This window comes from Anabrus simplex, chromosome 5 (genome assembly GCF_040414725.1).
Source record: "Anabrus simplex isolate iqAnaSimp1 chromosome 5, ASM4041472v1, whole genome shotgun sequence".
NCBI lineage: Eukaryota > Metazoa > Arthropoda > Insecta > Orthoptera > Tettigoniidae > Anabrus > Anabrus simplex.
In genome coordinates this window covers 100,424,870-100,452,397 of record NC_090269.1, presented here as the reverse complement: position 1 = coordinate 100,452,397, position 27,528 = coordinate 100,424,870, and the positions used below count along the sequence as shown (strand labels likewise).

The 27,528-nt window shown below is 36.4% G+C and overlaps 1 protein-coding gene across 1 annotated transcript in view; it reads right to left on the bottom strand.

The window, feature by feature from the left end:
* LOC136873801 (NF-X1-type zinc finger protein NFXL1) overlaps nt 1-27,528 on the bottom strand; it is a 213,111-nt gene that overhangs the window by 159,347 nt on the left and 26,236 nt on the right. Inside the window, exon 2 of the mRNA XM_067147048.2 lies at nt 18,663-18,903. Within this exon, the coding sequence (XP_067003149.2) occupies nt 18,663-18,897 (235 nt within the window). The 5' untranslated portion in view covers nt 18,898-18,903. The remainder of the gene's footprint in view (nt 1-18,662; nt 18,904-27,528) is intronic.

Here is a 27,528-nt window from a genome sequence, read left to right as displayed (position 1 = left end):
GAAAAGAAGTTGTTAAAGAAAGAGTCTGATCTGCTTCAATTACCCCATTTATTTCCTCAATCATAAGTTTTGAACAAGATACATCAAATTCACCTAATCTGTCACTAGACACTCAATAAATAAAACTTTCCCAGCATTTCAAATTTTTACATAGGCCTAACCTGAATGTTTTGTCCTGTTACGATATGGAGTAGACTATTCTGCCAGTGACTTAATGCTGAGTGTTTGGTGGCAAAAATAACCGGACACACTATCAGAGCTAATGGCTTTGGGCGGATGAGCTCTCTTAGGCTATGCCACTGAAATCCATGAACAATAGTGGCAACAACACTACTATCACTGAATTGAGGCAGAGAAGATGAGTTTCTGAGGCTCTATATAAGATAGCCACAGGTGACAAGCATACAGAATATCTTAGCATGATAGGAACAGATATGCTGATAATAATAATAATAATAATAATAATAATAATAATAATAATAATAATAATAATAATAATGGTGTGCGGCCTCTGAAGAGGCCTGGTGTAGGTCTTTCGAAATGATGCCATATAGACGACCTGGCGTCTGTGAGGATGGGACCCTACCTGATATGAAACCTGATGCTGAAGACGTCACAAACACCCAGCCTCCGAGCCATAGGAATTAACTAATGAAAGTTAAAATCCCTGGCCCAACCGGGAATTTAACCCGGGACCCATCGGACCAAATGATGATGATGATGATGCTGCTTGTTGTTTAAAGGGGCCTAACATCGAAGGTCATCGTCATGGCTAAAAAACGAATTAAAGTTATTGTACAGAAAAAAATCGCTACTAAACTTACAGCTCTACAAAGCACACTTAAGTATATCCCATTTTACATTGCCTTTAGACTGGAGCTCTATTCCAACGACATACTATTGAAAAACTCTCCAACATCTTAGACAGAAAGCAAAAAACTCTAGAAAACAAACTAAAACACCTAATAGAAGATCAAAAAAAGTTAACCGTTAAGGGAAAAAATGATTCAATTCCTTTAAAGATAAACAACCCCGCGACAATTAATTTATCAGACACGAAATTTTCTGAAAATGAAATGAACATACTCAACAAAGGAACTAAGTTCAATTGGCCTAACCCGTACAAAATGGAAGAATTAACTATCACAATAGCGGAATCTGAAGCAAATATAGGGAAACTGCCGGCAGAAATACAAAATGACATTAAATATGAAGTAAAAAAGAAACTCCCAAGTTTAGTAAAAGAAATGAAAACTAATTCCGACCAGACCCTCCTAAAACAAATAAAAGATTTAAAGACAAAAATAAAAGATAACGACATTATCGTGACTAAGGCAGATAAAGGCGAAACAATAGTCCTGGTAAATAAAAGTGACTACATCAAAATAACCGAAGAATTCTTTTCTAATGATTCTTACACTATAGTAAATAAAGACCCAGTCGCTACAATTCAAAGGAATCTAAAAACAATCCTTAAAAATTCAATTTGTTTATTTAATGAGCAAGAACAACAAAAAATGGTCAACATGAACCCAACATTACCCAAGGCAAAGGCACTACCTAAAGTACACAAAAACAATACACCCATTCGACCAATTATAAACAGCAGAAATAGCCCAACATATAAAATATCAAAATGTATACATCAGTTCCTCAAAAAGCATTATCAGTTCCAGAGTAACTCCTCAATTAGAAACTCAATTGAATTTTGCGAAAGATTAAAAAACTTCAACTTACAACCCCACCATAGAATGAGCTCGTTTGACATTTCCAATATGTATTCAAATATCCCCATTAAAGAAACGATCGAAATTATAACTCAAACCTTTCCAAATATAGCAACTTAAGTAAGCTAGAAGTAGAGGAATTTATTACACTACTTAAATTCGCACTAAATAACAACTATTTCACCTTTAACAATAAAATTTAGCCATGGGTGACCCCAGCTCAGGAATATTAGCAGATATTTATATGGATAACATAGAACATAGCATAATAAAACCAAACATAGAAGGAATCTGTCTTTGGCTGAGATTTGTTGACGATACATTTGTAATAACAGACAACCGAAAAAATAACAGTGAAAAAATCCTTGAATTTTTAAACAACATCGATAGATACGTAAAATTTACCAAAGAAGACGAAAAAACAACTCATTGAATTATCTAGATGTTACTGTAACACGCTTGAAATCCAAATTTGATTATCAGATATACAGAAAACCAACACATACGCCGATAACAATAAGAAATGACTCACTCCACCCCAAATCCCACAAACAAGCAACCTTTTTCAGTATGGTCTACAGAGCCTACAAAATACCCTTATCACCCGCGAATTTTACAAAAGAAATAAATTTTATAAAAGAACTAGCACTAGCCAATGGATATAAAGCAGACATAGTAAATCGAATCATCAACAAAGTAAAGCTCAAAATAGCTACAAACCTCACACCGGAAAAGACTAAAAAATCCAAATACGCAACCTTCACTTACACCAGTTCAAAGATTCACCAAATAGCAAACCCACTCAAAAAACGGGATATGCAAATAGCCTTTAAAACATATAACACTAACAAAAACTTATTTTTTAACCATAACACAGTAAATACCTACAATAACAAATTTCAAGGCTCCGGAATATACAGACTAACATGCGCACAGTGTAAATCTTCATATGTTGGCCAAACTGGACGCAGTTTCCTAACCAGATACATGGAACACTGTAACGCCTTAAAACACAATAAATACTCTGCAATGAGTAATCATATGAAAGAAACCGGCCATCATTACACCTCAATAGACAAAGACCTTACAATAATCAAAAGAATCGAAAAGGGGAAGCTAATGACAGAATTCGAAAACATATATATTTATTTGGATCAATACTTTAATAAAGGAAAAAACTTGAATGACGTGGTAGAAATAAAAAGCCCGTTAATAGAGCAGTTGCCAACATTATTACGAAATCTCAAATCAAATAAAAGCAAATTCTTTAAAATATTCAATCTAAATACACTCACAACTGAAACCATTTCAGCAACACAAAAAAGTTCCCCTCCACATAACACGCCAAAGCTTAACGCCCCGCCTGCAGGATCGTCCTCTACCCCCACCTCGACAACAGATAAGAATTCCCTACCACATAGCACGTCAATAGCAAACGCCCCGCCCAACATCTATTCCCCTCAACCCCCTACCCGCCCTTCACAACAGCTCATTCATACGTACAACACAAGGAGTAGAGCCACAACAGACAATAGTCACAGTAACGCAATAAGGTCCACAAGATTCTGTAGCAGCAGACAAAGGGGTAAGTGATAATGCAACATCAACACTCACATTACAAGCACAACACACACACAATATTACTTAAGTTCATTTCCATTTCTTCCAGATGCTTCTTCCATTCTATAAATCGAAAGAAACATAATCAGATACTCAAAATTTGGATTGAAGCCCCTTTTAACCATAACTTACATCAAAACAATCAACTTCCAACGGAGAGTCTGGTCGCTACAAACAAGAATTAAATATGTCAATACTTCCTCTGATCAAATTGCCAAACTGCAGCAGCAAGCCTCATCAAATCTAGAAGCCATTTTCCAACGAACCCAAGACTTCAATTCTAGATTATCATCATGACTAGTCACGCATAATGCAAAATTACAGTCTTTTTAAATAACATTATTTAGAGAGCACAATTCTTAACTAAAATTCTCAATACTGAAATGTTACTGCATTCTAGAAACCAATGCACTTCAGAAACTATGGCTCCTATATATTAACATCCAATATTTATATTTATGACTCAAATTTTAATGCCAAATTATAGTTGAATCAATTTTATTTTAACATTGCAAACAATTTTTAGCCAAGTTTTCAAATTGTAAAAACTGTGTTTTGGACGTCAATGTGTTTTAGAATTAAGAGTTACTCCATTTTAACATTGCATTTTTAATGTGTATATTATTCTTGTGTTTTAAATATTGTTATCACTGAAATTAGATTTACATTCAATGTAATGAAATTTGTAACAACAATCCAAATATGACAAATCTTGAGGCAATTTTATAGGCTGATGATGCTTGTGAATAAAAGCGAAACATGTCCCGGTAAATTAGTGTTGTAACATCACAACTTAGCAACACAAACTGTAATTTGTATTGAAAAGGTGGATCAAAATAACCAACAAATTGTTAGTATATCATAGCTACAGATGAAGTGCAAGTCATGCTACTGATTGTCAATGTTCTTGGAGGACATGGCACTTAAAGATGACATAACTCTTAGTGACTCAGAGCTGCTGATAGACTTATTATTATTATTATTATTATTATTATTATTATTATTATTATTATTATTAATCATAATAATAATAATAATTTTATTTATTTATATTTATTTATAACTTATCTAAAATACATTTGCAAATATGCAGTAGGATTATCTTTGCAATTATTTACACCTGCATTGTATACAATGTTGCAATCCTTACTGTTTACAACATTAATAAGGTATGTATATTTACATTAGCATTGTAATTTTGTCCTGTGGTGTGAGTTTTTCTTAATCCCTGAAAGTATCACTCAAAATAGATAAGTCTTTGGTACATTTTTCATTTATGAACAAATATTTAAACTGTAATTTTATTATCTATGATCCATAGTTTCACATGTTTTTTTAGTTGATATTTGGTTTTCAAGTGTGTCATTTCTGAGGGCAACTTGTTCAAAAATTTAGGAACTACAACTTGCAGTGTTCTGGATCCATATTTCTTGTAGTATCTCATGACCTGAAAATAACTTATATGCCTCGGTCTTGTTCCATGTGTATGTTCATTAACAATTCTATATTGTGGCTTCCAGTAATTTTCTTTAATTATGTTGTACATATAAAGTTGTTTAATTCTCAAGAACCTTTCCTTCTGGTACATCCCTGTTAACATATCCTCACTTAAGCTAAATATTTCTCTGTTTTCATACCAAAAGAATGCTTTGACAATGCGATTTTGTAACATTTGTACCATGTTTATGTCTGTAACAGAAGCTGATCCCCATACACTTACACCATATGATATAAGTGACTCAACAAGTGAATGATAAACCATTTTTAAGCTATCATGAGGTATTATATACTTAACCATTTGCATTTTGAACAAGCTTAGCCTCAGTCTTTCACACAACTTATTAATATGTTGCTTCCATGAAAAATATCTATCTATTATTATACCTAAGTATTTCATGTTATCAACTTCCTCTATTACATAGTCACAATTGCATGATTTTTGTTCACCATCGTGAATGCACTGAACTGAATGGCCTGTTATTTTAATGTTTTCTCTTTGCATTTTTGGGGTAGTAATGTACAAGACTTTTGTTTTTGAAGTATTAATTATTAGACCCTTATCATGGCACCATTCCATTTGTAAATGCTTCTCTGCCACTTTTGGGTTTTTATGTACTGATACAATTAGTTTATCATCTGCATACATGAAATATTTACAGTTTTTAAAACATGAGCTTATATCATTGACAAAAATAATATACAAAATGGGTCCTAGGTTACTTCCTTGTGGAACACCTCTTCTAATAGAAGTTATTTCTCCATATATATTATCAATTTTTACCCTATACGTTCGGTCAGTCAGATAACTTTCAAAAACTTTTAGTGGTGTTCCTCTTACCCCAATTTTGCTTAAGGCTGCAATAATTTTTTCATGGGAAATTGAATCAAATGCCTTTGAGAAATCAATAAACATAGCTAAAATGTGCATACCTTGATTTAGCTTCCCATTGATTAAATTGGAGAATTCCTCAAGAAGATTACTTTTACCCTTGTGTTTTTGATAAGCAAATTGATGTTCATCAATAATTTTAAATTTTTCTAAATATGAGATTAGATGATCAGCAATGTATCTTTCAACTACTTTACCTATAGTTTGAAGAATAAATATCTGTCTATAGTTTTCATACTGTAAATGTGAACCTTGCTTGTAAATGGGTCTCACTATGGCAGTCTTCAGATCCTTTGCGAAAATACCTGTCTCTATTATTTTATTGATTAGCTTCTGTTTTACTGGTGTTATTATGTCTATGTTATCAGTTAATTTATCCATGCCTGGTGATTTATTTATGTCCATTCCTTCAATTATGTTTTCTATATCTGCTGTACTTGCTAGTGGTAGGTAAAATGATGAAAGTCTCTCTGTATTAGGTAATGGTCTTCGTTGTACTCTACATTCATGTACTACCTTGTCTAGCTGTTCTGAAAATGTTTTTGAAAAGTTATCAATTATATTTTCTAGTGAGTCTTGCCTTCCTAAATAATGTCTTACAGTTTCTTCTATTGTCCATTTCTTTTTAGTCTTTAGCACATCATTTAATACTTTCCAAGTTTTCTTCATGTCCCCTCTACAACTTTCAAACTGCAATCTGTAATACTTTCTTTTTGCTTTATGAATATCAGCTATTATATCATTCCTCATTCTTTTATATAACCTCCTTAAATTTTCCTTATTTTCTGGATTTAAATTTGATGCATTTTTCCATCTTTTGAAAAGTCTGTCCCTTTCTTTGATTTTTTCTATTATAGCACCCGTCAGCCACGGTTGAGTGTCTTTCCTTCTCTTCTGGTTTTTTGCATCCTTCGTTTCATTAGTTGTCTTGTTAACTGCATTGCAAATCTTCATATTCTCATTTATTTCTTTTGCAATAATTTCTATTTCTGTTCTTAACATGGATTTACTCACCCTTTCCTGTATGTTATCTATAACTTTTTCACTTGGAACATATTTATTACACCTAGTATCATGTGATATCTGTACAGTTATTATATAATGATCAGAAACTTTAGTCTGAATTACAGAAGAATCTCTTACATTTTTCCCACTCCTAATCAATGCATGGTCGATGCAGGATTGTGTTAGTTTTCCATTTACATATTCTTCCCTTGTGAACTTGTTAATGCAATGAACTAACTGATGATCTGCTAGCACATTATTGTACAAGGATGTGACTCTGCTGTCTTTCAGAATATCTATGTTCATGTCCCCAATAATTATTAAGTTTCTGGCATTCATACTATGTAAATGAAGATCTAACTCCTCCACAAAATCCTTTGGATTATAGTCAGGTGGTCTGTATACTGCCATAATGATCCCATATAGTGTTCCATTAATCCAAACTTCCCCTGATAAATTTTCAAACTGATTTGTTATACTTTTCTTTAAATATGAACCCTTCCTTGACAAAAATGACTATTCCTCCACCCCTAGAAACATTTCTTATTGAATAATGCATACTATATCCTTCTAACTCATACTGCTCAATTTCCATTTCATTATTTACATTTATTTCACTAAATATTAGCACATCTACCAGTGGCCTGCTGTGCCTTAATATTATAACCATCTGATCCCAATATTTTCTAATTGATCATATATTCATATGAAGTAGATACATTTCACTTTCTTGTTTCTTTGTCATCTGTAGCCATTCATCACAATTATTGTATACCTTTGAGTCTAGTAATAAACTACAACTATCAATGTAACTAACATCCATAACTAAATTTAAGATACACTAGAGTAAAATTAAATATTGATACTTTCAGTCAGTTACTGGATTTTTTTCAATGTCTTTTTTTGAAAGAATTCTTACCGGAGTAGTTTTCTCTTCCTTTCTAGCGAACAGCTTTCCCTGCTTCACCCATACGTACTTCCATCCTTTGATGTCCGCCTGTCTCCATGCCTCCCAGCGAAGATTAGCCATGTAAGGGGACAGTTGCTCCGTGACAAGTACCTTCCCTCCTTCAGTTGGTCCAATAACTTTGGAGTTAAGGATGGTCTTGCTTTTCCTTCTTGCGAGCATTAAGTCTCTCTTCTTCCTTGGTAGCTGAATTATGATGGGTTTGGGTACTCCTTCTTTCCTGGTTGCAATTCTGTGTGCTGCATCTATTTCAGTTTTACACAAAGGAACATCCTGCTCTGCTGCAATTCTGCATGCTATTTCTTCAACATCTTCCTCATCTTTCTCTGGAATACCATGTAGCAAAAGGTTTCTATTTCTGGAATATTGTTCAAGTTCTTGTATTCTAATTTCCTGTTCATGAATTATATCATCCTTTTCTTTGCATGCATCTGTTAAACACTCCACTTTCTTTTCCAACTCCTTTATCTGTTTAATCATGCTCTGCATTCCTATCCTAATGTCCTCATACTGTTCACAAATGAACTTCTGACTTTTAACACTTTCCCTCAGTTCTTCCTTCATTTCATTCACTGCATCTTTGAAGTCTACAACTATTGTTAATTTTTTGTTGATGTCCGTCAAGTCATCGCTTTTTTAAGCGTTACTGCTAGTGTCCACTTTCTTTCTGCATTCAGCACATTGCCATTTTGTTTTCTTGTCCTTGCTCATCGCACGGTACGAATTTTCTTTCAGGTCGGAGCAATCAGAGTGCCATGCATTTCCGCACCCCTTGCACTCCACATAGCCCCCGTCACTAGGCAGTTCGCACTCGCATGCTTTGCAGTATTCCATGACGTATGCAGCAGTTGGCAATACTACCGTGTTTTGTTTCTCGTTCCTTACTCCGCCACTAGAATCTCTGATGTCATACGTTAACTAAATGGCGACTTAAATTTTAACGAACTCAACAATCAAGCAAACACAGTTTTTACTCTTATATAGGTTTCGAGTGAAATGTTAATTATGTCAATTCAAAGAACTTCACTTAGTATTAACTAATGTAACTGAATTGTACCTCAATAATGTCACTTTCCAATTGAAAAATGAAACTCTCACAGCACTGTATACAAACACGTCCTTTCACCGCGCTGGAAAATAATAATAATAATAATAATAATAATAATAATAATAATAATAAATCATACAGCCTCAGCTACAGTGTACAGGCATTTTAATTTGATGACATCTAGGCTGTCTGTGCATCAAGTTTGACATTCCATTTTGTTCTACCAGATGACAGAGTAAACCAGATCTCTGTTGGGTGACCCTGTGGCTGAGTTTTAATTAATTTTGTCAGGTAAATATGTGTAACCAGAGTTCTTTCACATGCCGTCATTTGTTTAACGTGGTGTGTCTAATGGACTTTAATTCCACCCTTAAAAAATCTACTACCTCTGCTGGGTTTGAACCTATGATCTAACGACCTGGAGACCAGCAATGTACCACAGATCCAGGGAGGGAGCTACAGGCCTTTATATGATTTCCTTATAGATGACATTAGTTTTTTTACTCATAATGTATGAATGTAGCTAAGTGTGAAGTTTTTCCAAAGTCCTTCCAGCTACCTCCCACATGACTTGCTCCTTTCTCCCAATTAATATATATTTGTTTTTCTTCGCTTTACTCTAATAGATAACTCCTGAATTATTCTTGAAAATGATTATTGTAAGGGATATCCTGATCTTATGATTATAGAGGTGAATGAGTTTATTTTGGAAAGGAATACATGATTAATCTTAAAATATGTTTTATAATTTTAAGGTTGACTTTTTACTGCAAACAGCGATATAAAAACACTTACTTAGGGGTTTTATAGGTATATACAGCCACTGATCTCTCCATGGAATTTTTTCTCTCTCTTTCTGGCCTTCTCGCAATTATCTGGAGTTGGCACTTATAAAGATTTAGCATATTTTTATGGCCAAGATTTCTTTTATGATGCCAACTCTATGTGGAGGGATGTTTTGTAGAATTTTTTTAATGCCCAACAATTCTTCAGCACATTGGCTGACAATTATTTCCTTCGACTTCCTTCACTAAAATTGCCTGAAGATTAAAGTTACATACACCTAAAACTTCCTTGATATTCTATATCACTAAATTACAGAAAAGTCCCACCTATACAATACAAGTTTTTTTTTTCTCTGCTATTTGCTTTACGTCACACCGAAACAGATACGTCTTACGGCGACAATGGGATAGGAAAGGCCTAGGAATTGGAAGGAAACGGCCGTGGCCTTAATTAAGGTACAGCCCTGGCATTTGCCTGGTGTGAAAATGGGAAACCACAGAAAACCACCTCCAGGGCTGCCGACAGTGGGGCTCGAACCCACTATCTCCTGATTACTGGATACTGGCCACACTTAAGCGACAATACAAGTTTACAAGGTTTATTTTATATATTATAAATACATGTTTTGTTCTTTGTAGAGATCGATTGATTGATGACTGATGTTCGTTGTTTAAAGAGGCCTAACATCGAGGTCAGCGGCCCCTAATAGTACGAAATGAGACGAAATGAAATGACAACTTAAAATTCCAAAATCCTCCACTGACCAGAATTCAAAGCATGAGGACGAAGAATGAATGGATGGACGGATATGAATTTAAAACGATCAGTGGATCCAACCCACAGAGCCTCACATGCACAGAAGCTGGCACAAAACAACAGTATTACCGACCAAGGGACTGCTTCTATAGCATGATGCTGAATCGCTTATGCGTATAGTCTAAACAGGTCCAAAATCCAGGTCATCAGCCCCTCATAATGGTATTTATCGCTAGGAAAGTAGAACCATGCTATGTGTAATGTTGCGGTACTAATCAAAGTTAGTGGAGACTCGCGGTATTCCACACATTATGGTACTATTCACAGGTAGTGTAATGCGCACATGTAATACAGACCTATGGGTTTTGCACATTGTGGCACTATTTTCAGGCAACGCAAACCTATGGCGTTCCTCACATAAGTGGACTAACCACAGGGACTCGTACTATCCCAAGGAATTCCTCACATAGTGGGAACTGAGCATAGGTTAGGCAGAACCATGGTGTCGCTAATCCCATGGTGTCGCTCATATAGGGGTACGAATCGCAGGTACTGTAGGACCCACCTCCTGATTCACACACTGTCGCTACTAATCACAAACCTATTGCGTACCGAACATAGTCATATTACGCGCAAGTAAATGCAACCCATTGTGTTTCCTGCATGGTGGTACTAATTACAAGTAGTTTCATGGTTCTAATTGGATCATCCCTTGGTCACTCCTTTTAGTCGCCTCTTACGAAAGGCAGGGGATACCGTGGGTGAATTCTTCGTCTGCGACCCCACCCACAGGGGCTCTTTGTAGAGATCATCATCAGCTTAAAGCTCAATTATTGTTAAAATTGAAATCAGGGTACCATTATTGAAAAATAAAATATACAAAATATATATGAGGGCAGATCAGAAAGTAATGCACAATCATTTTTTTCCCAAACGTAGAAGTCTGTTTGGTTGGGGTATTATTATTTTTAAGTTTCATTTTCCGTATTGATTGGATGCACTATACAGACAAATGTGTTCCACCTATCAATACTTTATTATAAACAGATTTACATCAGTACCGGTTTCAGCCTTCCACGGCCATCATCAGCTGGTATATTACAATATTGTAGCCATTAGACATATGTCACAAAGATGTTATTATGATTAGATCATCCGGATGTCTAATGGGATTAAAAATATATTGTAGTAATGTTTTGCCTATGTGGGGTTAAATAGTATCTATGATCAATGTGGCAGTGAAGGCTACAGTAAACAAACTTATTGAGTGTACATTAGACATATTGAGCACATTAAACATATTAAAATATATAATGCACAGTATAAAACACTTGATAAGTTTAAACACACTAACATATCAGGTGCATGTATGTTAAAACGCTTGTTAAAATTTGAGAGTTCGTGTTGTGTGGAGTTCCTTCTTCGAGCTTCCTTATAGTTCTTGCATTTCTATGTCTATGTTAATTTAGTTGCATAAAGTGATCTTTGAGAATATTCTATTTGGTTGATATATGTCATGTTAATTCGTGGTGAAAACTCTTGTCGTAAATTTTTTTCAAATACTGTTGTGATTCAACTGTTGATATACTTCAGTAAGTTTTGTGACAGACTGCAAAGTCTTGAGTTTTAAAAATTTTGATTAAAGGAGCTGTTGGTAGCGACACCTCTCTCGTCTGTATTTGTGTTGTAGACATTGCTGTTATCTGTAAAGATAAGTTAGTATAAGTATAGTGTGCGTATGAAGGAATGTCTGAGATGTGTATAGAGGTGAAAAGGGTACTTACTGTTGTTGTTGTGGAGGTCGTGTAGCGTTGTGTTTGGAAGCTTGCTGTGTACTACTGTGAGTGCGTCTGGGAATTATGTTAGCTGTGGAGAGGGATATAGGTGGAGGGGTAGGAGGAGTGGCTATTGTGGGGATAGGGGTGGGGATAGGCTTGTGATTCGTCGGTCTTTTGGGGCGTGCTATGTTCTGTTTGTTTACTATTTTGAAGACCGGGGCGTGCTATGTTCTGTTTGTTTACTATTTTGAAATAGTCATTTTTTAATGGAGGAATGGCTTTATTGAAGATGATGCTGGTTTTCTCTGTAATGTCATTAATATTGTGATTGGTATTGGCGTATTGGTCTAGGGTAGGGCCTCTCAAATGCCCAAACTCTCATGCGTGCAGAGCGAGGTGCATAGGCTCTGTGCATTGTGCATCGGTACGCCTCGGCTCAACTCTGCTTGACTCGGATGGTGTAGTGTGCTGAGAGCGACGGAGCGTTTGGTGGTAGACGACGTGTTTATCAGTGAAATAGATAAGTGCACGACAACATAATAATGGAGCAACCTGTTTCGAAGAAAGCAAAGACTTCCGAAAGTCCATTTCAATCGAACTGGGAACTTTCGTATTTTTTTGTCTGTTGTGACGATAACGCCAAATGCTTAGTCTGTGGGACCATAATTACGTGCGTAAGAAAATCGTCTATTGAGACACTACAACATACTACATTTGGAAAATTATTGTGAAATCATAGGAGACGCCAGAGAGAAAGAATTAAGAAAGTTGAAACATCTTGAAGAAGAGCATTCTATATCCACAAATGAGGTTTGTTCCAGTACTGTAGCATTTTCATTTTGGTTACGGGTTCTGCATTTTAAAAAAATTATGTTTACATTCCTCTCAAATATGTACGTGTATTTCTAACTCACTTTTTTAATATATCTAATTTAGGGCGAGGAAGATGAAAGGTGTAGTGACGCTGCTCTCAGAAATAGTTATAAAGTTGCTTTACGGCTAGCAAGAGCGGGAAGCCATTTATGGAAGGGCCACTAATAAAGAGTATTTTGTTGGACATAGTAGAGACAATGAATCCTACATTAGCTCCAGCATACAGCAGAATACCACTGTCTATTATGACAATAACTCAACGAATCAGCGACATTGTAGGAATTTTGCGCGAACAATTGGCAGCCAAAACTCAAGACTTCTTAGCGTATTCCATTGCACTTGATGAGTCAACGGATATTAGCGACACATCCCAGTTAGCCATTTTTTTACGTGGCGTAGACAACGACCTGCATGTAACGGAAGAGCTCCTAGATATGATTTCAATGAAGGACACTACTACAGGTGCGGATATTTTAGACGCGATCGAAAAGGCAGCCGAAGGAATAGGACTCACTTGGGAAAAGCTATTTTCCGTGACAACAGACGGGGTGCCAGCAATACGCGCTAAAGTAAAAGGGTTCACTGGTTTACTACGGAAAAAGCTTAATATGCCGAATTTGCCATCCATTCATTGTTTTGCTTACGAAGAGGCTCTTAGTGCAAAAGTGATCGGTCTTCAAGACGTGATGAACGTAGTTGTGCGTATCGTCAACTATATTCATTCTCATGGGCTCACTCATCACCAATTCAAAGAATTTTTGGTTGACTTGAGGAAGAGTATCCCGGTATCCCCTACCATACAGAGGTACGGTGGTTAAGCAAGGGAAAGGTGATTTAACAATTTTTTTCGAATACGCCATGCCGTTGCTGAGTTTTTGGTGGAAAAGGGACGACCAGAGCCACTTTTCCATGACCCTGAATGGGCAGCTGACTTAGGATTTTTAGCAGATATTATGGCTCTTCCAAATTATCTAAGTCTGAAACTCCAAAAAGAAAATCATCTAATCAATGACGTGGTCAGCAAGATTAAGGCTTTCCAACAGAAACTTCCAACTCCTCAAACACAACCTTTCGGAAAAAATATAACTTTAATTTTTAAAAAGTGTGTTTCTCATTACAGGATATTGCTGATCTGCAGCCATTGCTTGATGTCTTTGTAAAGCCCTTTTCAATAGTAGTTGAAAGTGTATCTCCTGATTTGCAATTTGAATTAATAGATTTGCAAAACGATGATCATCAAAAAGATCTGTTTTTCCATACAAAGACTTTGCCCGAATTCTACCAGAATTTGTCGAAGGAAGGTTTTCCTAAGCTACATCAAGAAGCAGCTAAGATTATTTCTATGTTTGGTTCCACATGTATATGTGAAAGGTTTTTTTTCTGTTTTGACTAGATTGCGTGCTACTATTTCTGATTGTATTTTAAAGAACGCTCTCAGAATTGCTGTCAGCCGATCCCTTATTCCAGACATTACTGATATAATTGCAAGGAAAAAGGAAAAGGAAGAGCTAGAGAAGGACACTATTAAAATGAAACGTAATGTACAGTATATGCCGACAAATATCCAGCATGCCTTGCACCACCTGCAAAGTTGTTTAGTACCCTGTTCCAGCGCCTTTCGGAAATGGGACCCTCAAACTAAACTGAAAGAAGAGTTTTTTTTTAATAACACTGGTAACCTTGTCCCATACAACCGAGCATCTCCGCTCACCACACGTAAACATTTCGCAGTGGGGGAGAAACAGCAGTGAAGGTGAGGAATGCAGAGAGAGGCCGAACGGGTGAGACAGGTGTAGGGAAAGAGGAGTGGGGGGGGGTCTGCACTCTGGTCAACCAAGCAAAGTCGTCTTTTGCACCGTGCACAGTGCATGCACCACGAGAGGCCCTGGTCTAGGGAAATATAGAAATCTTCGGTTATGTTGAGCAGGAGGCCTTTAGAGTTTATGTTTAATATCGTCATATCATTATTGATGTCTGTGAAACTATGCTTAAATTCTTCTACATGCTGACCTATTGATGAAAAATTGTGTCTTACTGCGTTTATATGTTCATTGTAGCAGATGGCGAAGTTTCTTCCTGTGCGTCCAATGTAACTTGAGTCACAGTTGTTGCATTTGATAAACACCCGATTGGTTACATTTATTGTTATTGTTGACTGTCCTGATGTTGTGTATGGTGTTGGTGCTGTTGTGTGTGGTTTTGAATGCTATTTTCATGTTATGCTTGTTGAAAATATTAGTTATAGTGTAAATGTGTAATACACATTGTTGAAGGGTATTGTTGAAGGTAAATAAGGCATAATCTTTCTTGGGTTTGACTATTTTTGTTAATTTGGTTTTAGGTTGGGATTTTATTTTGTGGATGATTTTGTTGACAATTTCTTTGTTGTATCCATTATGTTTGGCTATGTCGTGGATTAATTTTAATTTGTTATTTAGATCTTCTGTTGTCATTGGAATATTAAAGGCTCTGTACACCATGCTATAATAGGCTGCTCTTTTATGTGTGTTAGGATGAATAGAATCAGTTTTTATGGTATTTAAGGTGTGTGTGGGTTTCCTATAGATTTTGTAAGATAAGTGGTTGTTGTGTCTGGTTATTGTCAAGTCTAAATAATTTAAGGTACAGTTATTTTCAGTCTCTTTGGTGAATTTAATTTGGGGATCCAATGTGTTAACTTTGTTAAGTGATGGTCGGCCAGTAATTTCTTCATGGGACCAAACAGTCCGACAGTGCCAGATCCAGACTGTATAGTGGATGCTGGGAGTACCTCCCACCCAAATCTGGCGAGTTTCTCACGAACAGGAGCACCAACATGAGAACGGGCATTATCATGAAGAAGTTTGACACCCCCAGCATTAATGTTGCGGCATTTGTCACAAAGGGCACGACGCAACTTAACCAAAGTTTCAATGTAGGCTGCAGCATTCACAGTTGTCCCGTGTTCAGCAAAGTCCACCAATAACACACTAAACATGTCCCAAAACACTGTCACAAGTAGTTTACTTGCACATTGAGTCACTCTGAATTTTTTTCGTATTGGGGAACCAGCATGTTTCCATTCCATAGAGGCCTGCTTGGTTTTTGGCATGTAGTGGTACCGTAGTCGACTCATCACCAGTGACAATTCCTTTCAGAAAGTCATGCCCTTCTGCGGCATAACGCGTTAAGTGATCCATGCTTGTCATCATTCGCTGGCCCTTGTGGTTGTCTGTCAGGTTTTTAGGCACCCAGTGAGCACTAACTTTATGGAATTTCAATGTGTCATGAACAATGATGTACAATGCACCATAGGAAATGTTGAACGTCTGCGATGAGGTTTGCATGTGCACACAGCAGTCGTTCAAAATTGCTGCCTCAATGATGCGGGCATTCTGTGGAGTTGAAGTTGTTACTGGTCATCCGGAGCGTGGCGAATCACTAAAGTTCACATGGCTCTCTTGGAAGAATGCACACCACCTGGAGACATTGATACGATCCAGACAGTCGTCCTCATACATGCCACGAATGTCTCTGTGAATTTCACTCTGTGTATGCCCTTTGGCCCACAAATATCGAACTACACTTCACTGCTCTTCACATGTGGATGACAGTAACATGCGCACCATGATTTTTTCGTAGATCAGGCTTCTCTCTCGAGTTGCACATGAAAACAAAATACCCTCATTAGCGCAAACGTTAAACTATATCACCGTGAAATTTCAACATTCCAGCTGCAATACCAGGGGAGGAAAAAATTATTGTGCATTACTTTCCGATCTGCCCTCATACAAAATATATAGACCTGAATAAGAGAACTTCTTTCATATCACACATTAGAACATATACCACCTGCTTCTTTGAAATATAACATCCCTAATCTTGTAAGATTTTATTTTAACACAATGCAAATCTGTGAATATTTTAAATATTTAATCTATTAATATACGTACACTTTTAGAATACCGTACTTTAATTTGAAATATTTTTCCAATAATGGTACCTTGATTTCAATTTTAACAATAACTGAGTTTTAAGCTGATGATCTCTACGAAGAACAAAATGTGTACTTATATAAAATAAACATTGTAAACTTATATTGTACCGTACCTAATAAGTGGGACTTTTCTGTAATTTAACAAGCCCATTAAGGTTGGCAATACGGACCAAATATTCTATGAAGTTCATAACTTATATTATTCTATACCACAGTGAAAACTGCCCATTGTGAGGTACTCGAGATTCTCGAGAATAGGCCACACAATACAGACACTGACAGGGGACTTAGTTTTATACGAAGCCTATGCCGAAAGTTTCTAGCAGCCCATAAACCGTAATTCTGAGGACAATGGGATTCTTTTCATTTGAAAGAGCGATGTTGCTTGACCTTGGAACATGCGCGCGCAACTCCTCCCAGCAGTGGTTCCTCCACAGCGCGGGAGGAAAATATAGGCAGTGCTGAGTCAGACACAATGCAAGACGGATCTGTCACGCTGTGATTTTGCGCAATGAATTTTTATTATTATAAAAAAAATTTAAGTGCCGAAGAATGCCATTCTTCTTTAATGCGTGTTTTTGGTGAGGCTTGACCTTCTAGGGCCACAGTTGGAAATTGGTTTTGCAAGTTTTCAAGGGGTCAGCAGTCAACTGAAAATGAACCTCGTCCTGGTCACCCAGCAACAGCTGTGACTCAGGAAAACATTGATGCTATAAGGAAAATAATCAAAGAATATCCATATCTTACATTTTCCGACATTGAAGCAACCCAAAATATTGGGTAAACAGCAGCGCAGACCATCATTCACAATTATTTAGGCCTTCCCAAGAGATGTGCCCATTAGGTGCCACACTTCCTGACAGAAAGCCAAAAGGAGTCGAGAGTGGACAAGTGTCGTTTCAAGCTGGAAAAATTCAATGGAGGGCAGTCGCAAGACACCTACAATCTCGTCACAGGAGATGAAACATAGGTCTACCATTATGACCCTGAAACAAAGAGACAGTCTTCTGTGTGGTGCTTTCCACGGGAGGAAACACCCACAAAAGTTTGACTAAGTCGGAGCTCTGGAAAGAAGATTGTGGCAATGTTTTTTTTTTACCTCTGTGACCTTGGACACGTCGTACAGTCAATGCTGAATGGTACGTGCACAATTGTCTTCCGAAAGTCCTCGCCACATGGAGGTCACAGCACCCAAAGTCCAAGAGTGGGCACCTTGTGCTGCATCACAACAATGCATCTGCGCACAGGGCTGCCAATACAGTGGACATTTTGGAAAAGGAAAAGTGCGAGTGTTACCTCATCCATCAGTAAGACCAAGGAAAAAAATTTGTGAGCAGCGAATTTTGCGAGATGAAGAGGCCATTGCAGTGTATGAGAGTGCAATACGTGACATCCTTAAAGAAGCTTGGACTGAGACGTTTTCTAAGAGATTTCAGAGAATGGAAAAAAAAAAATATATATATATATATGCTATTGGAGTGTATTTTGAAAAGTTGTAATTGGTGCTTTGCAAATAATTTTTTTCTCACACTCTGCTAAAATATTTCGCCATAGCCCTCATAATATGTATGGATGAAACAAAACTAATCCCTTCTCATATTTAGATTGATACTTTCATGGCCCTTACTGATACACATGACAATCTTATCGTTTATCACTAATATTATCATAACTGAGAATCTTATCTGAAGATTATCATGTCTATTAATACCTTCTCAGTTGAGACTTTTGAATTACCTAAAATATTGTCACTTTCCAACTCTTCCTCTTCTGAAGAGGACTCATAGTCAGGTTTTATGTGTTTCTGAACTGAAGCCTGAAGCCGGGCTTGAGCTTCGCGGAATTTATCTTCTGATGTAGGCCCCGAAGTAGGTTTCTTTCCTGGTTTTGGGTCTCCACCAGGTTTTTTTCTGGTCTGGTTAGACTGATGACCACCACGATTCCAAGGATTACCTCGAGCTCTACCATCCATCCTACCCTGTAAACAGAAAATAAAATGATAATAATAAAGGACATATGCAGACCAATCATATACTGTACTTGGCATGATGCCCAATCCTAAGGGAAAGTTTCTAAATATATATAAATGATACGCTAGTACCACAGATGTGCCAAAATCCAGATTTTGACCTAAGTGCATGGCCAGCATCTAATTACAGTACATTAATCAGTTTTGCAAGAATCACAAATGCTGTGTCTGCTATCCTTGAGGAGCAATAGCAAGTTCCATTTCCATGAAAGTACATTTTGCTTTGTTATGCCATAATAACAAATGTGAGACATTCATGATTTTATATTCTGTTGCGTACTTCTCTAGTATACCCACATCATAAATGTGTGCCACATCTGTGAATTTAGCAGATCAGGTGCAGCATATGAAGAAAGCATACGTACCATATTCATTAATTTGTGGTTGTTTCTGGTTAAATCAATGACAAAAGTTTCAACATTAGCAAAGCACAGTTGCATTAAGGTAAATGTAGATGGTGTTAGTGAGGAAGATTTTGCGATTTCCTGACAAATACTGTATTTACTTGCATAATTTCTCCCCCTATTATCTAAAAATTTAGAGGACAAAATTTAAGGGGGAAAAATACTTGGATATCACATGAAGACTACAAATTGGGATATACAACTTCAAAAACCTCATTTATTTTTCAAATTAATATTTAGAAGCAAATGACTAAAGTTAATACAAAATTTGAACTGTTGTGAGACTTTTCTACAAACCCCATGCTGTGTTGTTCAAAAGCAGCGATAATGCAGGTGAACTTGATCTTGGATTCAACCCTAGCACCATGAACATAGCATAATAAATACATATTACTGTAGGTACAAAAAGCGCACAAAACAAAATTAGCTCGTTAAGTGTGTAAATAAAATCAACGCACCCACCCTTTATTCTCCACAGCTTTCTTTGGAAAATGTACCAGTAGAGAGATCATCAGTCGAGTTGTTCACATCCATTGCGTCGTTCCTCATAATGTCATACTCCAAGCCATCCATCGCGTTGGATATCCTGTTCTTCTTGAAGCTTTTCACAACAATGTCTTCCGTGATCAGATTCCAAGCTCGAAGAAACCATAAGCTCAATTGTTCAATGCCGGGTCTCTTATTGCTGCCCTGTTTTGTCAGTTCGAAGGACCCAGATATCATCCATTCCCCATAAAACCGATGAAGAGCTTTGATTTGTTTATTCACATAGATATCTAGCGGCTATAAAATTGATGTTAGCATGCCTGGTATTATGACAGGAATGGTGTTGAGATGGGACATCTCATTTTTAATGGGCTCTGCTAAATGGCCACGAAAACTGTCCAGAAGAAGTACGGATTTTTTAATATAGTAAACCTCCAGGACATCGATCTCACATAACTTTCAGCCAATCTTTTGTTACATCAGCCGACATCCATCCTTCTTCTTGCATTTGAACGATAATGCCAGTTGAAAGAGAGTTTTTCTTTTGAAATCATTAAAGGGGGCTAGCTTTCTACCATCTGCTGTAACTGCCAACATGATGGTACACCATAATTTCTCCATGCTTATTGTTTTAATACGCCAGACACACCCTTTGTATGCACTGTCATATTTAACGGCACCTCAAAATGAACAGGAGTTTGGTCTGCGTTTCCAATTTGAGAAAGAAGAAGAACATTTTCTTGTCTATATTTGATGATGAACTTATGAAATTTGATTATTTTATCTATGTAATCATGTGGTAAATGAACAGTCATGCTTGCCTGAAATTGTGCACTTGTAATACCATGTTTTTTTTCACTACATGGTTTGAATTCGTCTGCATCATTTCATACAATACAGCAATGCCATAATTTCTCAGTTGCACTACATAGTCAAACATTTCCCTCTTGACCTTGGGAAATTTTCTGCACTCTGGGCCACAAAACGATTGACACGTAGAACCTACAACAGATTGTTCACTATCACCGCCATGAGCTGGTGGAACGAACTCCCTAATGACATCAGGGAAGCTAAATCTAAGACAAAATTTAAAATCCTTTGCCAGCGTCATCTTTTAAGCACTTCCAGTCTTTCTTGAGTGTGAATGGGATGTATGAATGAGAGTGAATATGGTTGTTTATTGCAATGTGTTCCTGTATACAATTTAGTTATACTTTACTCACCTTAGTTTAGTTAGTGATACTTTAGTTGCTTTAGTTATACTTTAGGTTGTAAAGATTTCATGTTTAAATTTTATGTAAAATATACATTGTATATACATGAAGTGGTTAAGTATAAGAAAGGGCCGGGAGCCCTAACTTCGCCACAATAAAGACGCTTTAATAATAATAATAATAATAATAATAATAATAATAATAATAATAATAATAATAATAATAATAATAATAATAATAATTTAGGTTTCTTCAATTCTTCTTTCTGAACCCACCAAAAGCAAATTAATTTTGGTTCTACACCAAACTCTCTTTCCGCGCATTTGATTTTTCATGTCACTTTGCAACTCACTTGTCTTGTTGCTGTCTGTTTCATTATCTCTGGTCCTGCCCAGAGGCAGGCCAGGTAGGAGGTAATGTTTAATGGCCTTGGACTTCCTGCTTGCACAGGTAAATTTATAGATGCTTGGAATCCAGGAAACAGGCTTGTTATGTGCAAAGGGTGTCCAATTTTTGACTAAAGATGCTAGTGAAATTACATGGCATGCAAAAAATGCAAGAATAATAAAATTAAGAAAATCTGTCCTAAAAATCTCAGAGGGGGAGGTTATGATGCGCGCGCGCGCGCGTGTGTGTGTGTGTGTGTGTGTGTGTGTGTGTGCATGCACTGCATGCGTTATGCAAGTAAATGGAGTATTAATTTATTCATACAGTTGGTAACTGCTGTTGGATTCCACTCGTATGTTATTCTCCATTGTTGAATTTCAACATTTTCATTCTATTAATCATTGTGAGTGAATGGTCACAAAGAATTCTTAGCTTGGCTAAGAAAATGAAGACTGATAAAACAAACAGTAATTCAGGTACAAGTAGGTTAATATTTTCAATATTTTATGGACATAGATGAGTACTTGCATTTCACTTGAACTGTAATGTGTGTATGTGAATGTTTTTAGGCCTAATTTTAATACTTCCAGATGATTGAAATTCTGATAACAGTTTCCATGATACTTTATCTGAAACTGAAACAACATATTATGAATATCATTCATCAAATACCAGTACTTCTACACATATAGCAGAAGTTCTGATCTTGGAAGTGGCTAGAGCAATAGAAAGAAATATATAGCAAATAGCAAAAGTAAACTATTTTTATGTTGCAATACAATAATAATCATTAACTTAATAAATAAAATGTTAATAAAAATATACATTCAATTAATTATTAATTTTCTGGAAGTTGAGAGGAGTGAGACCAAAAATAACACTGCACTGCAGAGAACAAGTGATATTGATGGTGATCTAAGAGATAACAGGGTGATGTAGGAGTTCTGAAAAGAAGTAAAGGTGATAGCAATGGGAAAGGAACATGAAGAAGTTTAAAAGAGTTAAAGGTGAATCAGACATTGGAACTAGTGGAAAAGATGTATCAGGATGGCCATTACTATTATTGTAACAAGTTGGGTAAAATCAAACAGGACTTTACAATTATCAAAAGAGTGGGCAAAGGGAAATTAATGAATGAATTAGAAGCCATTTATATTTATTTAGATCAATACTATAACAAAAACCTAAATCTCAACGACTTAATTGAAGTAAAAAATCCCTTATACGAGATTTTACCCAACTTGTTACAATCACTAAATTTAAATCAAAATGAAATTCTTAAAATAACATCCACAAAAGCTCCCACCATTCCATTAAAGGTAACTCCCTCCGTGTCCGCCCCTACTAACCTCCCACAGCCAACAGCGCATAAGCTTAACGCTCTGCCCATCTCCTCTCCTCTACCACACCTCCCTCTCTCAATTCCACACAGATACAATACAAGAAATGCCTGTCTCACTCGTTCTGATGCTGCAAAGGTGTCTAGTTTCACACCACAAAAATCGAGAGGGTAAGTAAATGTACACACAGTGTTTCTTGCCAAACATAGCCGTCTTTTCTTTAAACTTAAAGTATTTCTACCCTCCTCTCATTACAGATTCTTCACCACACATCCTTCAATAGTCGTCCTCAACATTCAAGCTATAGCCAATGTCAAGCATGAGCGTTCCCATATGACTATTAGTACAAAAGGAAACAATCGCATCAGCTAGTAAAGATAGGCCTACACACGGCAACACTCAGCCGTGAACCTTTTATCACTTTTTCAACAAAAATAAGAAGACTGCGGACTCACCTCACAAATACGGGTTTAATAACAACAACAACAACAACAACAACATCAGTCACACAGCTGTATACTCTATGATAATACTATAAGCTTTCTACAAGAACATTCAATGTTATCTTTAAATGGTTAAGCCACTTAAGGTTCATTGTAACCATTCTAAGACTTCAAATTGGGTTGCCTTTAACCAGATTCCATTCATATTTTGATCTTGTAACTCAAGGCCATAATTTTAGCCATAAACTTTCTCATCATTCATGTAAATAAGGAGAGTTTGGCTACTTTAAAAATGTTTTAAAGATTTCAATGTAAGATTGCACCGATATTGGCACCATCTTGTTCTTTTATTTTCTCTTCATTGTGTTCCTCCATAGCCTCTATGTTAAAAATATTGTGGAGATCATTGTTATCTTCCGTTCTTTCAATGTGTGTATAATGCACAAGTCGGATATTTCACCACGATTATATTAATGCAGATAGTAAATACCACTAAAGTAAAATGATCACTCATGGTTTCATTTTTATCATTAGCTACTATACAATGCTTATACAATAGTCCTGGTCTGTATAAACAATTCAGTGAAGAACTATAACAGATGAATATACAGGAGGCTTATACGCAGTTTATTAGCAACAAATTGCATATAAACAGTGTATAGACCTGGTATGAAAGTTATACACAGTTTATTAGCAAGACTGTAAATGAACAGGTCATCCAGCAATATTTACTTCTACCCGATTTACATTCATGCTTTTCACGGTTTTGCAAGGCTAAATATTTCACTACTTCAGATCTCAATCAAGAAGCTTACTATTAGATCCTATTAACGATGGAATCAAAGACTTAGAGCCTTCAACACTGACTGGAACTTATACAAATTAAACCGGTTCCATTTGTATTTTCCACACACGTGGCCATTCTCACTACTGTAGTTTTCTTGATAAAATTCTACCAGATGTAAAGTTTCATTTCATGTATCATTACTTAGATGATGATGTCTATAGTGAGACTTTTGAAGTTCACCTTGCTCATATTGATGAAGTTTTACAGTGCCTTAAGGTTTCCTTCATTAAACCTAGCATGTCTTTTCTAGGACATATTGTTTCACCTATTGATCTAGCTCAGATGCAGGCTATTCAAGATTTTAAACCTGATACTGATATTAAAGAGGTAACGTGATTCATTGTCATGATTAATTCCTTTAGGTAATTCATTCCCAACATCACCCTTCATGCTGCTCCTCTTAACCTTCTGCGCCAAAAGGGAGTGAAATTTGTGTGGGGATTCTTCCCAACAGGAGGCATTAACAATCTGAAACTTGCCCTGTGTAATGCCCCATTTTTCAAAAAATTGTTCAGAGTGATGCATTTTCATCCACTGTTGCAGCACTTTTGCTACAAGATTCTGAATTGGGAAGGTGGACAATAACACATTCTTCAAGAACTCTCACACCTCAAGAATCTAAATATTGTCGGTGAACTTGAAGGCCTTGCTGTTCTTTTTGCAATTTAGAAGTTCAGAATCTATCTGGAACACGTCAAGTTCGAGCTCGAGACTGACAATAAAGCCCTTAGTTGGATACTAGGGAAACCTCACAGTACTGGTCATTTGGCACACTGGGCTATCAGAAATTCTGCTTTTCAATTTCATGCGCACCATATTAGGGGTTCAATATGGTGGTCGACAGTTGAAGTCGAATGTTTTCTAGTACTCCTCCTAATACTAATGATCTGGCATCTCCTGTAGCCCCTGATACTTCGTTTTCTGTTTCTTCTCTTGTAAATGCCATTTTTTCTGATGCTTCTCTTTTGTACCACAATACTGCTAAATATCAGAAGGAAGACCCAGAGCTTGGACCAATATCTCTTCAAGCAAGGCAGTCCAGAGTTACACTTTGAAAAGTGGTGTTCTTTGCTGCTTCTTGATAGGATCAGAAACTTAAGAATGAGATCCCTCCTGTCTTACGAGAGGTATACGCCAAGTGTAACAACCCGATTTGCCAGAAACTTCGCTCACTGAAAAGTTACCTCTCTTACATACACTGAAAGACAGGTCGAAATAAGCGAACACATGTTTTGGCTTATCCGTACACTCAACTGTTTCCAAAGAAAACAATGATCGAAGTTTCGAATGTTCTTTACATGCCTTTTAGAGCTTAACAAGTTCAACCGACACTGTGGCCCTGCTTTACTTGTTTCAACGTAACAATTTATTTTAAACCTCACTTGAAGTGAGCAATGGAAACACCTCTTTACAAAATTTACGTTCTTAAAAAACTACCAGTAAACAATTTGTTACCAATTTTTAAACAAGGACATTCATAAATTTACGACTATTTGTATATTAGACTTTATTAAGGTTTCATTTTAAGAATACCAAAACTATTGTCAACCATTTCGCTCACCATTTGAAACACATTTCCAACATCATCTTCATATTCATATATGTATTTTAATTACAAACAGGTACCTGATTAATTAACTTTCAGATTGAGTTTAGGCTGAAGATGCCCTTAATTAAAGGGCAAAACATGTCCCTATAGTTTTATTTACAGATTTACTTCTTTATTAACATCTCTTTTTATGTATTAAATAGTTGGAATAATTAAACTTTATTATTTATTTGACTTCACTGTGGCTTTCACCGCAACCTCACACTTTTGCACCCAGTGTTCAATTCCTGACAAAAAAAATTTTGTTTCATTTATTTAACCAATGACAATTCCTACACAAATGGTTTTGTTCAATGGATTTTCAAATATCGTTGTCCCTTTTTTGTCCATTAATGTTCTGCCTGGTAAATGAATTTTAAAACATCAACTGTTTTATACTCATTGCACAGCAAAGGGATATCATGACTACACACAACACAATAAAAACCCACGCATTGATTCATAATCAATTGCAAGAGCCAGTTTTTGGAAACATGATCCATTACGCGTGGTTTAACGCAAACTTATTACCAACACATGAAATCTTCAGTAATGTTAACAATGTTTTTTTCCCAAGTGACATTCCCACCCAGAAATAAAACTGTGGCAAACCTGACATAGTGCGATGTTCGTGGTGTACAAAATTTCTATGTTTCAAATGTTTCTAAGATCGGCATCATCAAAGGGTATGCACTATATCTCCTTGAAGCATTAACATAAGAATGAGCTTACAAAACATTATAATCCCTGAAAAATACCATATTTATAAATATAATACTGTAAATACATAACACTTAGATTGTGAAACACAGTTGTAATTTTACAATCAACTTAACGCCTTTTTATCCACTAACATGATAAACATTTGTGTACTAATCTTCAGTGGACATAAGTAGATGAAAAAAAGAAATCATCAGGATTTGAACACGTGGCGCAAAAGGGTGAAACCGCGGTAATAGCCGCTGGGCCACCACATCAGTTAAAATTCTTACACTCTAAAGGCACGTAAGACATGTCGGAAACTTTGACCGTTAATTTCTCTGAAACAGTCAAGTGTTCACGGATAAGCCAAAATATGTGCTTGCTTATTTCAACCCCTCTTATACTGAGTGAAGTTTCTGGGAAATTGTTTTCTTAAACTTGGTGGGTTCCCCTCATTGGTTCCAATGATTTTTAAATACTATCAACGAAACTCCAGTTGGTGGTTATCTTGGTGTGTTCAAGAGTCAAGAAAAGATCTGAGAGAACTTCATTTGGAAATCAACGGATGGTGAAATTTGTGAAAGCTTGTAAAAATCTGCCATGTCAGTCTGCCTCTCTCAGACACCTGCTTGGGCTTGATGTCTTCTCATCAGGCTACATGACCCGTGGAATGATTGTATATTGACTATGTTGGGCCTTTTTCCTGGTCAAGAAGAAATTAAATTAATTTGTGCCGGAGTGCATTGCTCTAATTCCATCTTTGCATTTTTCGGTCCATGCTAGTTTCTCGTATTTGACAACGTTAAAGCCTTCACATCAAATTTGTTCCATAAGTTTTGGTCCAAACTTCCTATTTTGCATGTCACCACTACAGCATATTACTGCCAGTCATAAGCTGAGAGAGTGAACTGTTATTTTAAATCATCTCTCACTGCCTTTTATTGGGATGATCATTCCTCTTGGGATACATCCTCACAGGTTGGAAAATTCTAAATTCCCATGGAGGGAATTAGATATTTTTCACCAATAGAGCATGTCAAAAACATATCAGATGTAAGGCTTTTCAGGCGTTTGCTCTAGTATCAGACCTAAGACGAAACGCTGGTTAATAGAGCAAACGCCTGAAAAGCCTTACATCTGATATGTTCCTCACAGGTTGTCAT